General features: G+C 47.9%; 1 protein-coding gene across 1 annotated transcript in view; it reads right to left on the minus strand.

The window, feature by feature from the left end:
* DUSP10 (dual specificity phosphatase 10) overlaps nt 1–18,504 on the minus strand; it is a 39,383-nt gene extending 20,879 nt beyond the window's left edge. The window contains exons 1-2 of the mRNA XM_042925297.1: nt 17,753–18,504; nt 14,681–15,519 (exon numbers count right to left, since the gene is read on the minus strand). Of these exons, the coding sequence (XP_042781231.1) occupies nt 14,681–15,476 (796 nt within the window). The 5' untranslated portion in view covers nt 15,477–15,519; nt 17,753–18,504. The remainder of the gene's footprint in view (nt 1–14,680; nt 15,520–17,752) is intronic.
* Nucleotides 18,505–26,578: the final 8,074 nt, after the last annotated feature.

Consider the following 26,578-nt stretch of genomic DNA (forward strand, 5'->3'; position numbering starts at 1 on the left):
TCACATGACTGAACTCAATTGCCAGCTCCCCTTTCTTACCAGGAGGAGGTCTAACTAATACAAAGCCCCCATCCTCTAATGGCATTCTTTGTCTTTCCAATGGCCTACCCCTATTGTGAATCATCTCACTAGCAAAAACTATCCCATTAGCATAAGCTGTCTCATTAGCATAAGTCATCTCATTAGCATAAGCTTGGTTGCCATTAGAGGTTATGACCCAGGAACCAAGGACAAAAGCCAGACAAGTTCTCTATAGTATAGTTCACTAGTGGGGAAGAGCATGGGCCCTGGAGTCAGACGGCTCTTGAGTTTGACTTCCTGCTATGCGACTTTGGGCTATCGACCTAACCTGGCTCTCGGTTTCCTCATCTAAGAAGTAGATCCAGATAATACTGTTACTGTTATACAGTGATCAACACCACTCGAAAGAAATGTAATGCTGGCTACTATGTAACAAGATTCTTTTCTAGTAGCTGCATGTAAAAAAGTAAAGAGGAACTGATGAAATTAACCGTAACAATACATTTTGCTTACTTCAACATGCCTCAAATCGTATCATTTCAACATGCAATCAATGTTAAAACAGTTCGTGAAATATTTTACTTTTTTTCTTAACACGACGTCTTTGAAACCCGGTGTTATTTTACACGTGCAGCACATCTCAGTTTGGGCTAGCCCCATTTCAAAGGCTCAGTAGCCACATGGGACTCATGGCTCCCGTAGTGGATAGCACAGACAGAGATAACAGCCGTTGTTATTTCCATTAAATGAGTTAGTGCTTGGTGCCATCCCATCCCCTTTTATAAACGTTAACTCAAATATGTATGTGCACATGTCACACGTAGGTAGAGGCAGTGGCAAATGACTAAAATCTGAAATGCTAAAAGCCACACTGTCAGTCAGCTTCACAGAACAGGAAAGAGCCCCTCTTTTCTCAGAAAAGAACCACTGTAACTTGGAATAGAGAGGTTTTCGGATAGATCATCCCTAGTGGGCTCTTCTACTCCCATGCTCCCGTGTCTCCCCAACACGTGTTCATTGTTTTTTAAATGTTTATTCATTTTGAGAGAGAGAGAGAGAGAGAGAGAGAGAGAGAGAGAGAGAGCAGGGGAGGGACAGAGAGAGAGGGAGAGAGAGAATCCCAAGCAGGCTCCACACTCTGCCAGAAGCGTGACGCGGGACTCAATCCCACGACTGTGAGATCATGACCTAGCCGAAATCAAGAGCCGGACGCTCAATTGACCAAGCCACCCAGGCGTTCCCCCAACGTACGTTTCAGACGGCAAAATCAAGGGACTGTGGGCAACAGCTTTCAATGGGGAAAGATGCCCCAAATCACGGCGCGGCCAGATGAAGAAGGGCCACTTGCAAGGGGCAAGTATGAATGGCTGGGGACTAAAGGGGGGCAGGGGGAGAAAAACCATAGGGAGGAGTTTTGGCTTCTTGAGTCACTGAGCAGCCCCTCCTCACCCCAGGCCACCTCCCAGAGTCACTGCCCAGCCACCAGCTAAGTCTACCAAACCGGTTACCCCCCCCCCACCCCCTTCACTTCCTAGAAAAAGCTGTGTCCTGTAAATCCAGAAGAATATCACTTAGCAGGAGACCGATTTCAAGCAATTATTCAGGCAGCTTTGTAGCAGGAGATTCTCAGGCCCCAAAACATTCTCCACGGTTTGTTTTTTGGTTTTGGGTTTTTTTGGGGGGTGGGTGGAAACGATGCCGATATTAATATGAAAGCTCTGTGTCTTAATCGTGGTGCCCCACATTCAGCGTCTCCCAGCTTTTATAAGGGAGAGCGGCCGTCACTTTGGCGTTCCTCCAATTCATTCAGTTCTCACTGGAGTTGCGGTGGGGGGTGCCAGCCACCCTCAAGGTAGGAATAAAGGGCCCCTAAGAAGGGCAGGCGGATGCACTTTTTACATAATATGCAAGATTAATTATAATAAATGCAATCCAATTCACATACCTTATCAAGGAAGACAAACTAATTATCTGTTGGAGAATTAGCTCCTATTTAAAGGGCATTTTACCTCAATTTGGCAAAAAGAACTAATGGGAATAGTCTTTCCATTCTGATGCATTCTTTTGGCTGCACCAGCTTCAGGGCTCAGAAGACTTGAACACTGCCCTGAAACCCCAGGGCTTAAGAAAGGGGGAGGGAGGGGGGCGCCTGGGTGGCTCAGTCGGTTAAGCGGCCCACTTCAGCTCAGGTCATGATCTCACGGTCCGTGAGTTCGAGCCCCGCATCGGGCTCTGTGCTGACAGCTCAGAGCCTGGAGCCCGTTTCAGATTCTGTGTCTCCCTCTCTCTCTGCCCCTCCCCTGTTCATGCTCTCTCTCTTTCTCAAAAATAAATAAACGTTAAAAAAATTAAAAAAAAAAAAAAAAAAAGAAAGGGGGAGGGAGGAACACAGAAACACGTATCACTCAGCATCTCCCAAAGTCTAACTCTTTGTGGTGTTATTGTAATGATGTCCCTTCCAAAGTGTCTTATCAGCAGCATGAAACTGGGAGTGACTCATATTTATGACACAACATAGGGTTGGCCCTGCCGGACCGTTCGCGTCCACAAACGCTTCTGTTATTTTCATACTGCTGAGTGGTGCCTCGATACTTCCTCGCTCTGCCCACCAAAGCAGAAGTCCAAGATTTACAACATATCCCTCTAGGGTGTGGGTGCCATACAGGCAGCTGGAATGTGCAGGGAGACCTACGATCGAGGACAAAGACCTCTCTAAAAATCAGTAACTTTGATAGGTAGTTGGCTCTTGTATCCTCAAGAGAAAAACAGGAATAGACAAGTGGAAGGGAATCACGGTAGAGGGGGAACCATAAAGCCAAGGTAGCTGGCCCCAGCCACCATTCCTCAAGGTGGAGGCGGGGGTGAAGAAGATTCCAGGCAAGGGAGTCTCCTAAGAGGTTTCTCTTGTAATACCGAAAATTTGGAGATAACCTTAACCTCATTAATAGGCAAATTAGTTAAGTACAACGTGAGGCATCTTTAAGACATGTTACAACATGAAAAGAAAATCTGATGGCCAATACAGGAATCAAAAGGACACACGATATAAAGGGAAAATGAATTTCAGTTTCTATACGAGAAATGTTGCAAAATATGCACATATATGGGTAAAGAATGAAGAGAAGATATAAAAATGAAACTAGGCCGGTCAGGGAGATTAGTAGATGATCTGTTTTCTCCTTTCTAAAACGTCCTTGATATTCCAACAATGGGTATAAAATTGAGTCTCTGCTAAGACTTAATTTTGTAAGATTTCCTTACATAGAAATAGTATATAATTTTCCAGGATGGCACTGATTCAGAAAAAAATACGATGTAGGTATCTATCCACCCCACCAGAAACACTGGGTTGTCTCAAACCTTTAAACGAAGCAACGGAGAGTCGTTTCTATTTATATTGTACCAGTGGCAATGTCATTTTTCTGAATTATAGCACTCCTGTATCCCCTGGACACAAGTGGCTAATGATGAATTATTTGTGGGTATTTGATATTATAATCATGAAACCTTTTTAATAAATGCTAGTCATTATATGTCTGGCACTGTTCAAAGCACCTGTACATGTATTATCTAATTTAATCCTTCATTAATTCCACGAGGAAAGTGTCCTTGCCCTCCCCATTCCATGGATAAGAAAACTGAGGCACACCGCATTTAATGTGCTCGAGTGCATGCTTCTAATAGGTGGCCAAGTCAGATTTCCAACTCAGCCAGCCTGGCCATGGGACCTGTGCTGTTAACCTCCATTCTACACTCTGCCTGCTGGAAGAGATATAAATTCTGAAAAAGAACAGTGCCTACAAATACAGATCAGCGGACCAACTCATTGAGAAGTCAGCTACCAAGTCACTGCAAAGGGAAAGGGAACGAAAACATGGAGTGATCTGGCCAAACACCTGGACCCCTGAGATTTTCATATTTAATAACAACTCAGATACAAACCAAAGGATTACATTCCCACTGGGGTTAAAAAAAAAAATCACGGGGCACCTGGGGGGGTGGCTCAGTAGGTTAAGTGTCTGACTGTTGATTGCAGCTCAGGTCATGGCCTCTCAGTTTGTGGGACGGAGCCCTGGGTTGGGTCCATGCTGACAGTGCAGAGCCTGCTTGGGATTCTGTCTCTCCTTCTCTCTCTGCCCCTCTACCCTCTCTCTCTAAAAATAAATAAATAAACTTTAAATAATAATAAATAATTTGTTACTGAACTAGAGTTAGGAAACACGAATCCTATACCAGTTCTGTGACCAGTTACTTAGATGCTTTTGGGTAAATAATCAGCGTCCCCATCGGTAAAATGGGATAGTTGGAACAAATGCTCAGTAGTACCGCCTGAATGAATGATGCTTCCGGCCCAGGTTCCCAGGGGGCCATTCTGCTAGCCTTCAAGGGTGTCAGTTATGCTTTTTCCAGGGTCCGTCCCTGCCACACTCCCTGATTATCTGAGCTGTGTTTGTACACTTAGGCTGTAGAAGGGAAGAAGAAAGATAAGAAAGGAGAAAGAAAGCAGAGGGGAAAAAGAATAAAAAGTAAATAGTTTGGTAAGAACTCTGTTCCCTTATCCCAGAGAATTAGCTTCCCCAAAGGATAAGGAGAACCTACTAGAAGTTCCTTCTTCACACAATTCAGGGCGGGGGGTGGGGGGGGGAGGGAAATCTATAGTTAATGTTTATTATTCACACTAACAGAATGGATAATGGATACGTTAGGGTCTTTGGGCTGTCATCACACATTATCTCATTTTATACACACCTCGTATCAGATAGTGTATCATCTATTCCTTCTTACTTCCTAGATCTAACTTTGTCCCCGTCTTTCTTCCTGCTCTAATTCCACTCTAGAAAGTGAATAGATTAATACTTGCAGAAAGAACATCACCCTCACATCTACAGGTATCCTGAGGTTCTCCCCATTGACAGAAACCCAACAGTGTTGTGCCCAGGCTCTCACAGTCCAATGACCTCGGACAGGTGCCTGGGCCTCTCTGGGTCTCAGGCACTCGTATAGAAACTGGAGTGTTATCATGAGCTATAATGCTTCGAGCACAGAGTCTGGTAGGCAATAAACATCGCATAATGTTGGAGATAATTGTTGCGGTTTTCAAAGTTTCTTTAATCAATCTGTTACTCCTTAAAAAGCTTCAAGCTTAAAAAGTTTGAAGTTGCCAAAAGCTGAGATAGAACCCAGGGTGAGGTCACGGAGAAGACGGCTCTTCTCTGAGGACACAGAGGGGGCCAATATTCTCACCAGTAGCATTTTCAATTGAGGATATACAAGCAAATAGAGGGGATGCGGAGGTAAAATATAACTTAGGGCGCATCAGAGAATAAAACACAGTTAAGGTGACCACTGGGAATGAGATACATGCTCCCTGATAATTAAGCATGTGGCCAGCTTGGAAGGAACTTGGGCCCCAACATTGTAAGAACTGGGTTTCTGTTCTTGTTCGCCAGCTCACTGGTCAATAACATGGGAGAAAATATTGAATCTGTTCCTCAGATTCTGCATCTGTAAAACTGGGGATCTGAAACCGCTCTGATGAAGCTGCTCTGAGAAAGAAATAAGACACAGAAAGGACGGCCTGATGCCCAGCACACAGAAAGCATTCAAGAGCTCTTAATTTTTGTCCCAGACTATCGGGAAAATCTTTTTTTTTTTTTTTTTTTTTTTTTTTTTAATTTCAGGGATGATAGATTGGCCAGACCCAGGGTAGTTATATGTGATTAAATGGTGTTCTGCGGTCAGATTAAAATATCACTTCATGGGAACCATAAAACCATCCTTATAAAGTCTTATCATAAAAATGTGCTATTTTAATAAGACTAGAAATACAAGTCCCAAGAAAATGTCCCCTATCCCTCCAAAGAAGCCCCCCTCTTAGAAGTCTGCGTCTAGACTTCCTCTCATAAGAGGGAAGCAGATGCTCTAATAACTAATGACAACAATTCACTGTCTTAAACACTAGAACCCAGGACTCAAGTCCAGGTCCTGGATGATCCTGTCACCATAACCCTGAAGGTATCCTCTGTCCTCATACTGTCGTGTCCCCTTTTCTCCACTGCCTCTCCTTATGTACCTCCCAATCTGTGTTTTCTTTTCACCTGCCAGTAGCAACAGCTGCAGATATTTAGCCCAGTGGTTGTGGACCTTGGGGCCGTGATTCAAACTATGTGGGATGATTCCTTCCATAGAATAAATATGAAGTATTAAAGAAGTAGCTACTGATGTTCTGACGCAAAGAGGTGATTGCCTCATCACCTGGGGACACCACAGAAGGTGAGCTGAGCTCCCATTATGAGCTGAGGAGTGGATGTGCCTCAAAGGGGACACCAGCTGGGCGTTACCCCTGGACCAGACAGCTTTATCTATTTACCTGGTGGAGAAATTTGGCAACAGATGCCCCACGGGGGTCCTGTTGGGGTGGTGAGACAAAGAAGATGAAACCCTTTGGTGGAGCCCTGAGGATGTTCGGCCTTGTTTTGTTTTCCATGAAATTCGAGTCTTAAAAGGTGAATTAAAAAAAAAAAAAAAAAAAAAATATATATATATATATATATGAGTAGGCCTTCACTGCAAACAAAACCTCAAAGGCAATGCAGATAATTTGATGAATCCACAAACTCTTTTCTTCCTGTTAGTGATGTTCCACTTTGCCAGAGGCAGGGCTTGGGGTCACAGCCTTTATCTTATATGTAAGTACCAGGCTGTGTGGCTCATTTCCTTCTCCAAGAGGAGAGGCTCAAGGTTTTTTCCCTTTCATTTACATATAAAATAGGGGTCTTGCTGGGGTGAAAGATTGGAAAGTGTGTGTGTGTGTATGTGTGTGTGTGTATAAATATATATATACATATATGTGTGTGTGTGTATGTGTGTGTATACACTTATAAGTAATAGATGAGATGAGGCACATGCTAGAAAAAAAAGATATTATTATCTTCCTCTTGGCTTATGGATGAAAACATCTCAAGAGTTAAAGACGTCATAATTAGAAAACACACATCAACTTCAATATAAAATGTACATTTCGAAAATGTACGGTAAAATTCAGGCTGTGATTCATACTCGTCATTTTCTCTTCCCTCCAATTTTTCTGAATTAGTAAGGTCATACAATATGAATGAAGAGTAAATAGTATATGGAAACGCAGCCAATGAACATTTGCCCAAGAGGGACCCATATGGTTTAGGGGAAATAACGCAGGCTTTGAAATGACAGAGACTTGTGTTTTTACCCCAGCCCTGTCTCTTAGAGTGGTTTTTAATTGTACTTGCAAACTTCTTCTTCTCCTTCTCCTCCTCCTCCTCCTCCTCCTCCTCCTCCTCCTCCTCCTTCTTCTTCTTCTTCTTCTTCATCCTTCTTCATCATCTTCTTCTTTTTTTTTCCCTGAGCAGGCTAAAACCTTGTCTTTGAAATATCATTTACAATGCTTGTTTGCTTAGCATGCCCTCTTTTCGTCGAGAGCATGCAGGAAAAAATAAACACCAGTCCATTCCTATCAGCAACATGTCCAAAATTAGGTCCAAATTACAAAGTTCCACTCTAATGCTTGGAGAAGGCCTGTCAGCCCTGAGCTCCTAAGGCAGAGAGAGAGTGCATATTCCCTTTTCCATTAAAAACCAACACATTTTTTTAAGAAGTCATTTCTTTTTGGATCAAGTCTTAGAAAGAAATCCTGTTGGCCCATGAAGATGTGCTTAGAAAAGGCCAGACTTTATCTTGCAAAGGAGAAATAAAGGAGAAAAATGCCAAATGCTTCACAAACATGTACTTCCCAGGAGAATGGCATTTCTAAAGATGAACTGCTCCCTAAACAAGATTGTGTAGCACGAGAGGATGAAGAACACAAACAGGTGCATGATCTTCAAGGTAGAAAGGATCTGGAATATACTGGCCTGGTCTGTATATGCTCCCATGCTAGCATTTAGATTTTGAGGGTTACAGCTACAGATTCCCCAGCTCAAAAATTAGTACCCAGCACATAGAAGGCATTCAGTAATATTTGTTGAACAAATGAATGCATCTCCTCTACCCACGGGCTGTATATCCATGGAGACCAACACATCAAAAAGTCCCTAGAAACCTGAGATACTTCGGGACAAGGGTGCATTTTGATACATGTTTTCCAGCTCTTTCATAAACCATTAAGTTCCCTAGAAGATGCGTTTAAGTCAATGTCAATATTTGACCTATTAATCTAGGACCCAGGCAAATATCGGGCCCATGAGCTGCTGGTTTTCAAAAGAGCTTAGACTTAGGTCCCTATAGTTCTAGACTGAAATCTCAAAATTCAACAAAAATGGTATCAATAGGAAAAATGATTGATTAAATGTTACTTCATATTTGTAAGCTATACAGTAGATCCTGTTATCATTAGGTAACCACACACACACACACACACACACACTCTACCAACCTGGCAAGACCTATTTTAGCACTGAGGACCAAGGCTCTAAAATTAATCATGCATGTGACCTTGGGCAAGTTAAATCTCTCTAGGCCCCATTTCAGTAACTGCATAATGAGACTGGACTAGATCAATGGTTCTCACACTTTCCTGCACGTCAGAATCACCAGGGAAGCGTTATGCACAGGCTGTACCCCAGACCAATTTAACCAGGATCTCCAGAGGTGGGAACAGAGCATTGCAGGTTTTAAATCACCCCAGTGGATTCCACTGGGCAGCCTGCAGGGACGACTGTGGGACTAGGGGTCGTCTAAAGTCCCTTCCTGTTCTCAAAACTGGGATCTTGAGCTCAAAGAACATGAGAAGACCTCTCCTGGGTTCAGAATTTCTCTCCCTAATGTGGAGTGTATCCTTGCCTACCTACTTGAGTTAAATCGCCAAAGCACTGCAAATCGACACATTTTTATGCCCAAACTGCTCCCCCAGGCTGGGGCAGGAGGGCCTGGCTGGTGGCAATGCTGAGCCTAAGGAGTGAGGAGTGGGTCTGCTCCTGGTCAAAGGCTCACACCTAGGCTGTGCAGAGTTTTTCTGCTCCTGTGATTTTGTCAAAACTCCCTCCCCTTACCCTCCTTTTTCTAATCTAAAATCATGATCTACTACTGCCAGGAAAGGAGTTTCTTGAACTTGTCCTTGACAAGCCAGATGGTTAACTTAACTGATCTGAATTGGTAAGGACAAGTGGTTGATATTTAACATGCTCCCATAGTACCGTGCTTAGAGCAACTTGCCATCCTCCCCAGTGACCAGTGTCTAACCTCAGAGGATCTGCAAGGGCACAGGGGTAGGGGAACAGGGCCCAGGGGCTGCTTGATTGAGAGCCATGCACCAGGCACTTGATTTCCGCTGTCTCAGTTCATCCTGTGATGTTGGAATTACTCCTGTTTCACAGCAGAGAAACAACCGGGGCTCTGGGAGGTGACCTGAGCTCCCTAAGGACACCTACAGTTGGTCAATAGAAAAGCCTAGAACTGAGCTCAGGTGTAAGTGGGCTAAACCACACTTTGCTGAGCACACAGTGAATGGGGAACAGATAAAGCAAGGACAGGGATGGGGGCGGGGAGCTCACTTACATCCTTTCACTTACATCTTAATTAGGAAGAAGGACAGGATATCCAAGAGCTCAAAACACAGGCAACCGTGAACCCGTTGAGAGCAAAGACCCAGGTCTCGCTTCAAGAACAGGCCTTCCCACGATTCCCCGCCCTTCCTTCACATGCCATCTCCTCACAACTCAAAGCTTTGAGAACCTTTGAAAATGAAGCACATTCCCCCCCTCCTTCCACCTACCCTTTTATAGTCAGACTACAATCCTTCTTCCAAAAATAAATCAGCCCGAGAGGCCAGAAAAAGCGACGCTTAATGGTTTTATACTTTCATCATTTAGTTATGGGACGCTAGTTGGACAGATTTATCATCACATTTTTACAGATTCCCCTACAAATAAATAACTCTAGGATATGCCCAAATAACCCTGGCCTCTTGACCTAACATGTTTTTATAATTATTTGGCACTCCAATCGTATGCTACTTAAATTAGGTAACAGTCACCAAGTTATTTTTAGGCCATAACACCACACACACACACACACACACACACACACACACACACACAGTCTCTCTCTCTCTCTCTCTCTCTCTCTCTCTCTCCCTCTCTCTCCCTCTCTCTCCCTCTCTCTCCCTCTCTGTTATATCTAGTTTGCTATTTGCACTCCTTTGCCAAAGGAGCACAGACTGCCTTTTTACTGGCACCACCATTTCTCCCCAACCAATAGTAATAACAATGTGAAGCCACATTTACTGAATGCTTACCACATATGAAAACCCGGTCTAGACAGTTTGCACACATGAATTCATTCGATTCCTAATCTAACACTATGAGCTAGCTACTGTTATATCCTCTTTTATAAGTGCAGAAACTAAGGAAGTAAGGGATTAAGCAATTTGCCCAAGGGCGCATGGCCGGTAAGAGGGGACCAAGACTAGCTTCAGACAGACCGGATCCCAAATCCCGCCTGAATGTCTCCACCATTTGCTACAAGGCAAACGTTTGGCACATTTGGATGGTGAGCGGAGGTTCAGAATAACAACGGTAAGTTCGTGCATGTAGGTATGTCTTGATTTCACATATCTTAAAAAAAAATCCTCCTAACACCCTGAGAGACAAGAGGAAGCCTGTTTGTTCCCCCCTCCAAAACAAAGCAGGAATAGAATATTGTCACAGGGTCCCTGATTTCCAAGCACAGGCGTTTATTTTGTTGTCAAACTCAGTATTGCCCAGAAGTGTTAACTTCAGAATCCTTTGTGATTATGGAAAAATGTGCAATCTATGTTGTTCATTCCTCAGGAATCATGATGGAAGGTTTTATGGTATAACAATCTAACTCTCTATGTTATCAAATCTTCCTTATGGATCAGCCTTCCTGACGTGATTTCCTCTCTTCCCCTGCTCCCCACTCAACACCTGTAGCCAGGGCAGCAGGCCTGTGGGGGACCGAGGCAGTCGGTCAGTCTTTGTATCCTGACAGCACAGAGCAAGTATGGGCATGGGCCCTACAGACCCCCAAGGAAGTGCCTAGAGCCCCCTCCCCCACTCGCTTCTCCACAGACCTGAGAGCTACCTAGCCAGAGTGGAATTCTGAGTTTGAAAAACTCTCAAAAATGGTCACAAGACCCTGAAGGTTTTAGGAGTGCAAATGTTGTCCACGCTAGACTATAAAATATCCCCAGCCTTCTCAAGGCTAAGACACTGAGTTCCAACGTGAAACATATTTGAATACATTATGGTCTATGCTAGGAAATATTTCAGCAACCGAAAAAGGAAGAGAAAGCCAATTGGGAAAATAGTGACAACTGTTTACTCTAGGTGATAGGCATGTGGGTGCTCGTTAACCTCTTGACTACTTTTCTATCTATTTGAAAATCGTTACTAAAGTTTTAAAGGCACACACCGTCTTTCGAGAGGAGCAAAGCCATAGACTATCCTTTCCAACATAGGCCTATCGGTAATAAAATATTCCCTGAATCCAGCTTTCCTGAAAAGTAAGGGTACCCTATAAACACCATGACAAAGGCGGTAGCTCCCATTAAGGAAGGGACCGGAACGGTCTAGTCTTCTTACTCCGTTTGGTTAGAAATTATACCAAAAAGCAACTTGGGGTGAAACAGATTGTGGCCCTTTCAGAGACTTTGCAAATCCCTACATATTTATTCGTTTGGATCATTTTCACCAGGATGAGCAGAAGCTCATGGTCTGATGCCATTTATTCTTCGGAAGCTGAGAATAAAACATAGATTCAGACATAGGTCACCACAGGGAGGGGACTGTAAATTAGAACAGTAACTTAATCCCAGGGGCTTCTGTGCCTCTGATCGGTTTCTTCCCAACCTGACACAGCATTACTAAAATGGTAACTGAGCAGCCACTCTATTTGATAGCACCAAAAATGGAGAACATGTCATTGAAATAGGGGGACATAAAACTTGGACAGGGAGGGTAGCAACCAGTGTTTACAAACACAACCCGGAGAATCAGTTGGGCCAGCCATAAATTACCCAAGATTGTACCGAAATCTCTGAAGAGAAATTAATGAGGCCCCAGAAGTTTCCGCCTTAGACTTCCAACCACCTTCACCCCCATAGCTTCCCTGCAAAAATCGCTCATTCCAAAATGGTACCGCTCCCACCTCGCTAAAATAAAATCTTACATCACCAAGGGAGGGGTTAGTAGAATGAACCCCAGCAGAGAACCCAGACCAGAGTGGTCGGCTTGACCCACTCGAGAACTTGGGAGAAGTTGCTGGCCATGCGCTTCTGCGAGAGGCCCACCCCGTTCTTCACCTCAGTGGTGCTACGGGATTAACCTTTGGTTTATTTACCCAGATGAAAGCGTAGGTAAAGGGGGGGGGGTTCTCATCACGATCGCTTTCCTTTCTTTCCCATCTTGGTCCCAATGTTAAGCCGTTCCCCCAAAAGAGACCAAAACGGTAATGACGACAATAATAAATTAATGAGATTACACGCCCTTTTGCTCCTAAACTATGTATTTTCAACCAACTTCCCAGATACTTGAAGAAAAAGCCCCCAAAACTACAAATAATCCAACCTCTACCACCAGCGCGTCTTCCAGGTCGACCGCCGCTGTGTCTCACCAACCCGAAAATGACGAGCCCTCGGGGCGGCCGCCCAGGGTGCCCAGTGGTGAGGTCAGCAGCATGTCCGGCCCCGCCCCACTGAGGCAGTCTTACTCAGTGACACCGAGGAACAAGCCCAGGCTGCTTGGACTCTCAAGCTGCATCCACCAGAGAGGAACCCCACTTCCATCATAGCACCCAGGAGACTCATTTTCCAGCGATCGACAAGCGACCCCCAAACACAACAGTGTCCGCTGCAAACGAGAGGGTAGGATCTACAACTCCTCCTAATCACCCAAGTGTTCAAGGTCAGGGTCATCTTCATTTCTATTGTTTGATGCCTGCCCTCAGATCATACAGACGTAAAAGGTCTACTGTCTCTTAACAACATCTCCTCTACGCGAGCAAAGAGATGCCCCGCACGACCACCGGCTAGCCCCTCTCTTTGCTCCCCACTATTACAAATGGGAAATTTGTAGGTCGTATTTTTTCCCACCTGAAAAAAGACAAGACAAGCCATGACCGTGGTGAGAGAACACTAGCTGGGTAAGCCTACTGGGAATTACTCAAAGTCAACCAAACCAGAATAGGAAACGATAAAATACACAGATTTTCCTCCACAGAGGAAATCTGAATATATCCGTAACCCTGAGAAAACCCATCAACCACAACAAAAAAGTCTGGGCCCTGCTGAAACTCTCTGGATGTGACCTCCATTATGTTCTCCTTCCCACCAGACCCCACCGACCCTAAGAAAAGTTGTGCCTTTGTGGGAGCACAATGACAGCAAGCTTGAGGAGCTCAGGAGAGGATGGGATCGGGGGACAATATCAGAGCCATTCAGAACCGTATTTCCAACAACACTACTTAAGAAAAGGCAGAATGCGTCACTGGGAAGACAAGGAGAATGGCGGAACTGTCACACAAAGACAGAACAACCGACTTGCTCGTCCCAGTGGCCTGCTGCAAGTGAAATATGGAAGGTATTTAAAGGAACCCAGCAATGCCTTTGGTCAACACACTTCAGGAGACTTGGTGGTGATGTGGCCCAGAAACCGTATACCTTAGCTCTAAATACAAGAGAAGAAAAGAGAGAGGATGACTGTCTCTCACGATCACCAAAGGACAGAAGACACGGAAGACGCACAGCAGTGCGTAGTGCCCCAAAGGACAATATCGGACGCCAAGGAGGAGCAACCGGGAAAGATCCCAGATGAGGGCTCCCCTGCTGGGTTCGGCAACCCTGGGTGGAAAGGAGCTCAGGAAAGAGTGGGTAACTAACTCTTCCTGCCAGGGCTCAGCAACGCTGACCTCACAGTTATTACGCATCCAGGGTACGTGGGCAAGTGACCCACCACTCCATCCTGGAAGAAGCCATGATGCCAACGGTTGCCAGGTGAGGCCAGAAAGAACAACGGGCTGGGGAGGTATTTCATAAAAATGTCTCTGTCCCCCTGGAGCTTTGGCAGAAGAATGCATGTTTTGGCTACACTTAACGCTTTCTGTGGGGCCTTATAATAAGGGTCTCTGCCCTTCTTGAAGGTCACTTTATAAACCACCTAAAAGCCCAGCTGGCCAGAGAGGTGAGGAAGAAGCTTCCCCACCAAAAGAACCGGTACCTGTAGGTTTACTTGTAGTTCACCATAGTTGCTGCTGCCTCCGTTCCATCAACTTGGGTTAAATCTGAGAGACAATACCTTTCCAGCTGGTTATTGACTGGAATGGTGCTACCAGCCCAGTTAGGACTTGAGACACCATCTGGTGGCACAAAGCCCCTCTTTAGAAAGATGAGAAAACAGTCTCAGAGAGGTGAGATGCTTGCACCACACAACTGAGCGGCTGAATCGAGACTAGAACCCAGGGCTTCTGGCTTCCAGTTCTGTGTTACTGGGCTTTTCTCACTCTTACCAGAACAACGAAGGGCAAAGAAGGGAAGACGAGAAGAAGAAAGTCTGGCTTGGCCTCGGGTCGCCAGGGTAAGGAGGCTGCCGGAACTTCTAAGACCGAACCCGCACTGGACCCAGGCTGACCGGGACTGCGCCGGGGAAGGGGGCAGGGAGGGCATTACCTTTCAACACCAGAGGCTCTTTGCCTTCTCTCTTCAGGGACTCGAGGACTATGTGAAGAGGCTGGGAGGGCATCACTCGGCTCGGCTCATTGGTATTCTCATCATAAACTATAATTTCTTTGGAAAAGATCCTCTTGAAAGAGTCCTTGCCTTCCCTACAGGAAATCAAGTCTAAGACAGTGATCTTGCCCTGCTGCAGTCGCCGCCGGCTGATCTTGTCGGCACAGTTAATGTGGACAGCTCCTTGGATGTGACTCTTGTTGTACTCCATGAAGGGCCTGCAGTCAATGATGACGGGGCCCTGGCTCGGCAGGTGGCTCTTGCTGCCTTTGGCCATCTTCTTCGCCAGGTCATTGGGGTAGATTATTTTGATGCTGGCTAGCTGCTTGGGGGTCCCTGACACAGGGCTTCCCACCCCACCTGACGGACTTAAAGGGCCTGCGTTCTCATTGCTGTTGACCATCTGGCTGGCAGGGCAGGCGGTAGAGGTTCCGATGGCAGCGGCGACGGCCTGGGTCGGGGCCTGACTGTCCTTGTCGTAGGTTGCCACAGTGCAGCAGCTGGCACTGCTGCATCCACAATTCAGGGAGCGGGCAGAGCCGCTGGATGAGGGCATATACGTCAGATTCGCAGCCTTGAGGGACACGACGGTGGTGGCAATGACCGGAGGGCGGCTGCTACTGCCGGGGGCGGCAGGGCCAAGGTAGCCTGAGTCTAAACAAAGGTTGAGGTCCTGAGGTCGGACGGGCCTAGACAATGCCACCACTAACCTGTCGTCTAAAGGAGACGGAGGCATGAGGAGGCTGAAAACTGGCAATTCAAGAAGAACTCAAGACAGTCTGTAAAGAAGGGGAGGGGGGAAAGAGAGAATAAAGTCACGTGACACAAAAGGCAGTCGGCTCCAAAACCTGGCAAGGTCTCCGCTTCCCTCTGAGGGAAGGGGTCCCAAGGGCCCTCTACCACGCCACTCTCCAAGCCTGGAGCTCGTCCTTAGAGCTGCCAAGAGGATGTCAACCTGAGGGCCCCCGCCTACGTGGTCACCAAGTCCACGGCTGCATGGACCATCTACACCAACGCTGACGAACGACCTTCCGCGGACCCACAGCAAAGGTCGGCCTCGGAGACAGCAAAGGCACGAAGACTCAGACAAGCTGAAGACAGAAAGGAAGGCTCTTCAGAGGCATCTGTTCTGGGCCTCATCTCCTGGGCAGAAGCATCGGGCAGCCATCTGAGAAAGAGCCACTTGTCCACCCTTACATACTTTCCATTTCATCCCCTCACCCGCTGCAAAGGCAAAGCAATGACCAAGAGCGAGAGCGCTGGCATGGCTCACCAAAATATACAGCAGCTAAATATACATCGGGGGCGGATGGCAACTTTCTGCACATCAGAATGAAAGTGTCCCCCTTCGTGAATCTCTTTAACAGCAGCTAGTCTCGCTTCCCACTCCTTTGAGAGGCACAGCACGGTCACATTAACCCCCCCCCCCCCCATGTTTCCTGTCAGTCTCCTATAAATTAATCTGCATTTCCCCTTTTGTTACGAACGAGATGTCCTGAAACAAAGCCTCGGGCCAAGGAGCCAAGTCTTGTAACCCCCCAGCTCTGGCGGACCCATCACCCTTCGCTCCTCTGCTGCCGACCTCATCGCCCCCCCCACCCCCACTCCTGCCTTTAAGGAAAGGACCACTTCGACTCTCCTCCCTCCTTCATTTCTCTATTGGCACACGCTGTGCATCCCAGAGCTTCTCTCAATGGCAGGCAGCCACCATAGAGGACATTTCAATCCCCCACAGATAGACCCTTGCCCCTTGAAGAGGATGAACTCTGTAGAAAGGACTTCCCAATTAGCCAGTCCCTGTTAAAGGGCGCAGGGAAGGGTTGCCCGCTAGGTCCACCTCCTGTTTCATGAGAGGACGCCTGCAAAGGAACAGTTCCTTCCTTCCCGTGGGCACAGGGGCACTCTCTGACCAGACCCTCCTGGGTCCTCTGCTATTAGACATGCACAGAGAAAAGAAACCAAACCCCATGCAAGAATTGCTCACCTAAAGGAACTTTAAGAGATGGGTGGAAAAATGTCATCTATCATCCCTCTACACACGACCGTCACCATTCTCTGACACAGAGCCAAAGTGTCACAGGCAGAATCCACACGCGCGCGCACACGCATACACACAGAGGCACCCACCCAACACGTCCACAGATCCCCACCGACTCAGGTTTCTCTCTCCCACCTTTGGATGGGAGAGAAGGTTCCATCCCCTTCCCTCCCCCCTCCCTCTCTTCTTCCTCCCTCCCTCCCTTGCGTAGTATTTTTTTTTTTTTTTTTTTTTTTGAAGAGCAAGTACTATTCCAGAAGCTATAACTGTTTCCCAGCTGGACCAAGCTGGGAAAGTCTTTGCTATTGTGTTACCAGGTAGGGCTCGTCCCGGGATCAACAGCCCGTTTTCTTTGCGAGGGACGCAGAAGCGTGTTTCACGGAGACACAGGCTGGGACCCCACCTCCACACGGAGTGCGCGGCTCACACGCGCGCGCGCGCACACACACACACACACACACACACACACACACACACATACACACGCGCGCGCACGGAGTGTATAAAGAGATCTGCATCCCTGCAGCAGAGCGTCGGGCGTATATATTGCCCGTGAAACCATCCAGACTGGCCCAGGAAACCTCCCAGCGAAACACGGAGCTACCCCCTCTCCCTTGCTAGTCGTCCTTCCACCTCAAGGCAGGGGCTGGAAAGAAAATTAAGTCGTTCGAGAATGCTACTTCCCCACTCCTGGGCGCTTATCCCCCTTCGCAACAGAGCGCACGAACAAGCCCCTGGCATTTAAAACTGCCGCAAAGCATCCCAACAAACCTCATTTTTTCTTCTTTCCAAACCCAACTAGACTGCAGACAGAGTAAACGCACAGGGCAGCGTGAGCCAACAGCCGGAACCCTCTAACCTCACCTGCTGTGGCTCCCCCGTGAGCATCGCATCGCACACACTCACTCACACTCACACTCACACCGCCTTACACTCCCAGGCTCTCGGGAGCAGCCGCGGTGACTTCCACTTACTTCATAAATAAGCGTAGCCCTCCACCATCTGGCGCTCCGCTTCAGCTAGGGATTCGCCCATTCAGCCCCCATTCACTTGGCTTCATTGATCTCCAGCAGCAACATAGTTACTTTCTCTTTTGCTACACTGTAAATGTAAGGTTCTGGGGGGGCGGGCCGGCTGCCGACCGACGGCACGTTGGGCCAATAGGGATCCGGAGAAAGCCGACCGCGGCCTCACAGCGGCCCGCGGCCAATGGGCAGCCTGGGGGGAGGAGCCGGGGGCGTGGCCTCGTCTCTTTAAGGAGGGTTTATCCGACGCCGCTCCGGGTCCTCAGAGTTAGAACACGGGCGGTGATGTCATTGGCAACCAATCAAAAACTTAAAAGGGCCAGCCGGGGCCCGCGCGGAGCAGCTGCTCTCTATTTACATGTAAACCGAACCGGCTGGATGCGGTTAACCCTTTCCGGGGCTGAAGTGTCAGTGGGCTGGACTCGCCGCTCCGGCTAAAACTGGCTGGGTCCGTTTGCCAGGATCCCCCCCCCGCCCCCTGCACCCCCGCTCCCGGTGGGCAGACCACGCTTTCCTTTTCCTTCTCACTCGGGACGGAAGATCAAAAGTGTCGGAGTAACTTTCTCCAGGCAAGAAACAAGAACAATCGCCGTCCCCAGTGGGCAAACCGGGTTCTCCGAGTCGCTCGAGGTGCTTTGACAAACGCGAACCCGAGAGCCACGGACGTCGCCGAGCCGCCAGCCGTGGGACCGACGTGAGCGCGCTGCCAGGGGCGTCGCTTCGGCGGCGGCCCGCGAGCACCCGCCGCGCGCTGGGGGCCGGGGCGCGGGCGCGGCTGGCGAGAGGGCGGGCGGGCCGGCCCCGGGGAGCGAGGCCCACCCACCCGAGCTGCGCCCCGCGTCTTCGGGCCGCGCGACTCGGCTCTGCGTCTCCGGGAAGCGTCGGCCGCCCGGCCGCCCGCCCGCCCGCAGATGTCGCTGCCCCTCCGGCTGCCCTGCTGCTACCCCGCGCGGCGGTGGCGCGGCGCCCTCTGGCTCGCCTGCATCTGCGCCCCGGTCACGCCCCCGCCGTCCCCCCGCCCGCGTCCCGGGGCTCGGCCGAGGCGGCGCTGCGGAGGGCTGCTCAGAGGTGGCGGCGGCCTGCGTCCAGGCCAGAAGCTACAGGGTGCGCGCCCACGAGGCCCGGCGTCGCGACCGGGCTCGCAGTGCGCTCGCCACACCCCCGGGGACCCGTCTGCCGCCCGGCGCGCGGCATCCCCGCGCCTTGCCTGCCGCCCTCCTCCCCGCGTCCTGGGCAGCCGCCCCGCCACCCCGCAAGGCCCCAGGCGAGCCTCGGACAGTCAGCCCGGCGCTGCTAGAACCCCGCCGCTGGCGGACAGGAGCTGGAGTTGAGAGTAAACAACCAGATTGCGTGTAGCTCGCGGAGCGTCGAGGAGGCGGCGCCGACCCTCTGGGTTTTCCAGACTTTTGCCGCCCGCGGAAGTCGCGGGCCCAGGCACGCGTCCGGAGAAAAAGAGTGGGGGGCGAGAAGCCGGCTCGCGCCTGGTCGGGAAAATATCAGGGCCACTGCGGGAAGGTTTTCTTGGGGTGCGAAAAGGGGTGGAGATGACGAAATGGACTGCGGAGAGCCTTGCGTCACAGAGCCCTAAAGAGAAAAGAGCTTTTTCCGTTCCCCTCACTGGTCTCAGACGGGAGCGAAGGAGTGAAATAATTACAGTGGAGGACATTGCATTAGGAGCACTGCAGACATTTGGCGATGATTTTTCTCTTAGGAGCTTGAAGGTGTTTGGAGACATTCTTCAGGCTCCAGGCCTATTAAGTAAGCTAAGTGGCGGTGACATATTCTTATAATTGCCTTAAGTGCAGATCGGAAATCAGAAGATGCCATACGATGGCCGGCTGTGCTCCAAGAGCTACTATGAGCAACCCCTTCGGGTTCCTCTGGAGGGAAATTACCTGTATAGTTTTTCACATAGGTGCGTCCACATACACAGTCCAGCTTTCACTCCAGGGTTTCAACGTGCAGTAAGTGAATACAATCATCTTAAAAAATCATGTGATCATCTTTTGTGTAACCCTTCTGCATTCACACACCAAGGCACCTACACCCTTAATGATAACTGAGTACTTAGGGCAAGCCCGTTTGTCCTTACACCTTGGGGATCAGCAGGTCCTGGCTGAGGAAGTTGGTTTTGGGTAATTTCCATAGACATCAGAGAAGAAGTTCCCAGAGGGTCTACCCTGGATCTATTTGGAGCTTTAATAGCTTGCTTTTCCCTAACCATAGAAGACTATTGAATAAGCGTTCACTAATTCAGGGTCAGAGAGTTCTGGATAGAAGTCTGACACACATCTGTTGTGTCTGTTCATCCAGAGTCACTGTGTTCATTTGTTTATCTGTAAAACGGTAATACCCCAGCCCAGAAGGAAGAAGGAAAAGTCCTGGTGGGGAGGGGCTGGGGAACCGAACACTTGTGCTGATAACTGGGTGCCTCTGTTTCAAAGCACTTGTGATCTCTAGATTATGAATTCATTGCTAATGCCTCACGATCTAAGCCCAAACAAAGTAGGCTTTATACAATTACAGAGGAGTTTATAACAGCTTCTCCCACAGGCCCAGAAGGGGAATGTCACTTCAAAAACAAATGTAACCCATTTAATGAGATGATTATTTTATTATAGTTTCAAACTAGTGGATTATTATAATTTAGTTGACTAAGAATCGAAGCCATCCAAGTTGCAAAATTAGGAAAAATGGCAACATTCCTCCTCATTTATCAAACTTGAAACATGGAAGAATTACCAGATCATTCACACACAAACATGTAATTTTTTTTTTAACTAAGCATCTCTGAAGGTACAGCTTATGTTCAAATTATAGAATGGTAGGAAACAGTTTACAGGTGGATGTTGTTTCAGTCGTTACACTTCTGAGCTTCTTTTGTACAAACAGAGGTGATTGTGTTCCTTTAATTTTTTGTTTTGAGTCATAAATGTGAGAACGCTATCTGTAATACCAGCCAGTCGGTGGCTATGAACCTGATCCGTACACAAATAACCAGCAAAGCCTTAATGTTCAGTTTTAGTCCCAAAGAAACAGCAAAACATCTTCGCCGTATTTGAGTGTTCTAACGTGATTATGCTGAGCCATATCTTTGTTCCGACAAACATCATAAGGAAAATACTGTTTCAGCGCAAAGCACTATGTGTTAAAGCCAAAAGATGGAGATGACTTAGACTGACACAGAAGATATAATATGGATAACGTCGGAAAAAAAAAACACGTACTAATTAAACGACTTCCTTAATGCGCACTCAAATGGCGATGAGTGTGAGATGATGACGGCAGAAGGTAGGGATGGGTGTGACAGCCGAGTTTTCAAAATACTCCTCCAGGTCAAGGTGGATTCCTGGAAGTACTAGAATGAAGGTAGAGAAAGGCTTAAGGAAAACTTAGAAGTAATAAATCCCAGGGTAAAGGTGACAGCGGATCCACAAGAGGTGGAGCATGAGCTGAGTGACAGAAAGGTGAGGTGTCGAGCAGCTGAGGTCACCGAGGCCAGCCTGATGCAACGTCGTGCAGCACTTTCCAGGCCCAGAAGAAGAGTGGCTCCCGCAGCATCTGGTGTGGCCGTGGAAACACAAGCGGGACCATCTGCTTGTCTCTCTCCATGAGTTTGGAAACAGGGAGCCCGCAGATGTTTCCCGGTAAAGTCATGGATAGGATGGACCTATGCCCGAGCCATTTAAGATTCTGTGCTTCTGTGCTTTCTGGTAGGGTAACCATTTGCCACATGAGACCACTGAACACTGGCGACGTGGCAAATAGGAATTAAAATGTGCTGTGCGTTTAAAGTAAATGCCGAGGGTGCCTGGGTGACACTGTTGGCTAAGTTTTCAACTCTTGATTCTGGCTCAGGTCAGTATCTCATGGTTCATGGGATCAAGCCCCAAGTCAGGCTCCATGCTGAGTATGGAGCCTGCTTGGGATTCTCTCTCTCTCTCTCTCTCTCTCTCTCTCTCCCTCTCTTTCTGCCCTTCCCTGTCCCTCTCTCATGCTCTCTCTCTCTCTGTCTTCTTTCCCAAACAAACTTTACAAATAAAATAACAAAATACAAGCCGGATTTTGAAAATTTCACGTAAAAATGTGAAATATCTCAATTATTTTTATATCAACCACATGTGGAACTGTGCAGATATGTTGGGTTCAATAAAATATGTTGATGAAATTAATTTTCCCTATTTTTGTATTTGTTTATTTTCCTTCTTCGAATAGAGCTATTAGAAAATTCAAAAAGACTTATGCACTTGACATAGGTTTGTGGGCAGTGCCGTTCTAGAACCTGCAATTTCTCCTTTGATTTGAGGTCACTTTGGGGCCAAAGGGACCAGAACCACTCAGTGTTAGATCTGAACTGGACAGTGTTAGATCTAGGCTGGTGTTTTTCAAACCGTGTGAGGATGAGCCACATGGAATAGAGACGCCCAGGCCAGGGGAAGATTAAAGAAAGAGCCCTGGGGGGCGCCTGGGGGTGCTCAGTCGGTTAAGCCTACGGCTTCAGCTCAGGTCACCGGCTCGTGGTTTGTGAGTTCGAGCCCCACGTCAGGCTCTGTGCTGACAGCTCTGAGCCTGGAGCCTGCTTTGGATTCTGTGTCCCCACCTCTCTCTGCCCCTCCCGTTCTCATGCTCTATCTCTCTCTGTCTCTCAATAATAAATAAACGTTAAAAAATATATACATATCAAAAAGAAAAAACAAAGAAAAGAAAAAGTCCTGAGGGGTGAGCTGAAGGAGATCTGGGACCACTCCTCCTTCCTCACACACTGGAGATGTATTGTTTTATTCCTGAGACTTCAAAGTAAGATTGCTTTTGAAGAAAGGATTCTGGCTGGTGTTTTGTTTTCTTTTGTTGTGTTTGACTCAGGGCCCATCACTTTGCCCGTAAGGCAATCTGAGGTCCGGCGAATGGCAATAACCGAGTCAAAGCCCTGCTTGACCTCAGGACTTGACCTCAACTTCACTTGAAGGTCCAGCGTGGTCTCTACAGTGCAGGCAGCGAGTGCCCCGTTGGGGGAATTAATAAACTCCCTGTGTCAACTGAGGCAAGCCGGTCCCCTTCCCGAGCAGTTACCTGTTCGTCCCCCTCGGCTCGTCCCTCTGTTTGTGACCTCAGAGATGTCTACTGCTCTTTGTCAAAAGAGAATTCTGGCTAGGCCCGAGTGTGTGGATCACTGACACAATTTTCCTTCTGAAAATACCAAACAAAAAACTCACTGGCGGTAGGTTTCCAGCAATGCCTTGCTCTGCAGTGGATGGCCTATTATTATTATGAGCTGCTACATCAAAGACTTCCCGTTTTCCCGTTTGCCAGGCTGAGCAATCATTCTCTCATTAGAAAATGCTCTTGGACCCACAGTGGCTCAAGCCCAGGAGGCTGTGAGTGCCGGCTGCAAAGACGAAAGGCAAACACTCCCGCTCAGCGTTCCTAGAGCCCCTCCCGGCTTGCCTCAGGTCTAACGAGTGAAGAAGGCGTTAATCTAACACCCTCGGTGGCTGAGGACAGTACCGCCCCTGGATAGAATAAACTCCTTTCCCTTTTGCCCAACGTGTCACGATGCGCCTCGCTTTTCTTTACAATTCAGCATTGACCGCACTGACTTTCAGGATCTGGCAGTTGGAAACATAATCATAACGGGTTAACACGCACGGAGCGTTTTGCTCTGGGCCCACTGCTGTTGTCGGTGATCTACGGCATCCACTCGTTGAAACCTTCCCATCCACCCTGAAGCTATAAGGAAGCACTGCTTTTATTAGCCTTAATTGGAAGAGGAGGCAACAGAAATACAGACCAGGCAAGAATCTGCCCCAGGTCACACAGCTACAAAGCAGCAGAGGCAACATTTGAACCCAGACAACCGGGCGCCACAACATCTGCTTTTAACCATTCTGTGTGATTTAATTCACTCTCTCTGTGATTTTATAAACTTCTATCACATCCCCTTCAGCCTCCAGACTGCCAGCGTACTTTTAATTGCCTGCTTGTGAGACTTCGCTGTTTTTTCCCCTGCTTTCTCCTGCACTGCTTGGAGTCCCTTATGTCCTCACATGGTCTCTCTCACTGCTGGATCCTCCACGTTTGGGACGGGATCAAAACCTCCGCTGTGTTTCCAGAATCCTCCCAAAGAGTGCTCTAAACTCAGTCAGTGTTTTGGTCCCCGCTTCAGGCTATGCTGCCAGAGTCCAGGAAGAGGCTAGGACAACTCCATTACCCCGACGGCGTCTCGCTCAGGCTCCCATCCCAGCGCCTGGCCCCAGAGCTAGCGCGCAGCGGGAGCGCAGAACGTTCCACGCGAGGGGACGGCCCCACTGCGCATTTTTCTTAACTCAGCCCCTTGAACCCTTTTTCCCTAGATGCGCAGCTTGGCCGGGCTGACGCCTTTGAAGCTACCGATCTGGGCCTTCCGCGGTAGGGGGAAGTCAAGGCCCCTGTGAAGTCCCTAAATTCAGTCCTCTTTTGAAATACTTAACGCAGATATTAACCGCGGGAGCCCCGTTGCTTGTGGATCGCCGCGTTGGCTCCTCAGTCTTCCATTCATAGCTTAACTTCAGTTTCTTTTTCTCCTGGCCTCCACGCAAACATCAGCATCTTTCTCGTGAGCGCACATCTCACTCTGGTCCATAGCGCACATCTCCGTTAGCACACATCTCACTCTGGTCCATCCTCAAACTTTCATATGTGGCCGCCCCGTGTGTTGTGATATCTTTCACGCTCGGGAAAATTTCGCCCTTCCTGCTGGCTTGAGTTTGACCAGAAGGAAGGCACGTTCTTTTTCACTTTCAACATCTTCCCTTTTTTAGCATCCAAAGGCATCCGTTTCTGTGTGCTCCTCTCCCGGACCAGCCGCCTGGCCAGTGTTTATTTTCCAGCATGTGACTGATGCTGATGAATCGCTTTTTTCAGAAAGAGGCATTGCATCCAGACCGGTGCCTGGAGGCTCACTTTGCCTTCTCCTGGGAGTCGGTGATGTGCTCAGAAAAAAATAAATAAATAAAAATAAGAAAAAGAAAGAAAGAAAGAGAAAGAAAGAAAGAAAAGAAAAGAAAAGAAAAGAAAAGAAAAGAAAAGAAAAGATATTCTGGCATTATTCCAACCTGAAAAGTCCTGGTTCTAGTGTTCTGTGATAATGTGGCCCATGTCCCCCTAGACACCTGCCAGAGGGGGCGGGTGGTGGGTGTTCAGTTTTGCCCCTGATTTATGTGGTGCATAAAGCAACCACTTTAGAATTACGCTCTTGGCTTCCGAGTGCCACGAATATAGAAATGTGGTGGAGAAGTCCCCTTCTGGGTGAATTGAAGCATCCACTGTGGGCTGACGACCGAGCCCACTGTAACACCCTGAATAATAATAATAATAGGTGCCCAAATGAATGCAGGTCAGGTCAGGTCATGTCACTTCAAGTTATTCAATGGGTCAGAGTAAGATCCCTATTGAAGTTGACTACAGTTTTAGTTCAAGTAGGAATCTCAGAGAAGAAGAAAATGTTACCGATGCATACACTTCCAGTGTTCACAAAAATTCAGAATTCAAGGAAGATAAATGGATTGGATCCGAAGGCAGCCACACAGAGTCAGAGCTGCATCGCACTCACCTGCCAGAGCCCAGAGCGTGGGACGTAGCAGGTGCGCACGGCTGAGCGACTGTGTCCCCTTTCGAAGGAACGCATTAACGTGTAATTTGCAGGGAATTCTAAGCCTCCTCCAGTGCTTCCTTTTGCAATTCCTATTCCTAGGAACTAGGAAAATGGATACGACTTGAAATTGCTATTGTGAACTTTAAATTAGGTGAGTAACAACAACCCGTCCATTGAAGTGTTTCCTCTGTATTCTTCACAGAACAGAAACGCCGGCAGGCTCTGATTCCCTTTTCCATGCACAGTCCCAATCCTCATGTATTACATGCATTCTCCAGAATATGCATAGAGACTTAGACATTTTACCCACCAAGATCATCCAATACATTGCACCGAGGGTTGCTCCCAGCCCATCTAGCATTCGTGACTATTTTCCAAAAGGTCAAACTTTTGCCTTCCCTCTTCCTGCCCTCCAATCATCAAACTTAGTTGTGGAAGAAAGAAGGAAGGACCAAAAGAAGGAAAGAAAGAAGGCAAAAGGAAGACAGAGATTATATACATATATATATATATGTGTGTGTGTGTGTGTGTGTGTGTGTGTGTGTATGTGTGTGTGTGTGTATCTATATGTGTGTGTGTATATATATACATATACATATATATATATATATGTATATGTATATATATACATATATATATTTTTTTTTCTGCTTGTATTTTTGACTACAGGGTCGGGAAGGGTACACCTGGAGAGAGAGACAAAGCAAAGAGTGGACAAATAGAGGAAATGTTGCTGGTTCCAGACATTTTTGTTTTCATAAGCAAGACAGAGACGCAAACAGAATCTGGCTGCTGCAAGGGGTTGTGGGATGCTGTGCAGCCAGATCACGCACAGCACCAAAGCTGAGCCTGGCTGTCCCCAGCAGACACTGGGATGGCAAGGAGGCGGTCGGGCTTTGGTCTCGATGCATCTCTCCGAGATGCTGACTCAGGCAGCAGCTGACGGCTGCTGTGCCCGGCCACGGGGTCTCAAAGATGAAAGAAGCCAGTCCCTGCCTTGCTGAGCGAAGGGAAGCTCGGTGAAGTTGAAGGGAATGGAGAGTCACTCTATTGAAGCCCAGGGAAACCCCAAAGGCAAGTTTCTCTGATCCCACAATAGGAGGAGCAGATGGTGCCTCTCTCCTAAGAGGACGCAGAGCTTTTCC

The sequence above is a fragment of the Panthera leo genome, chromosome F3 (genome assembly GCF_018350215.1).
Source record: "Panthera leo isolate Ple1 chromosome F3, P.leo_Ple1_pat1.1, whole genome shotgun sequence".
Taxonomy (NCBI): domain Eukaryota; kingdom Metazoa; phylum Chordata; class Mammalia; order Carnivora; family Felidae; genus Panthera; species Panthera leo.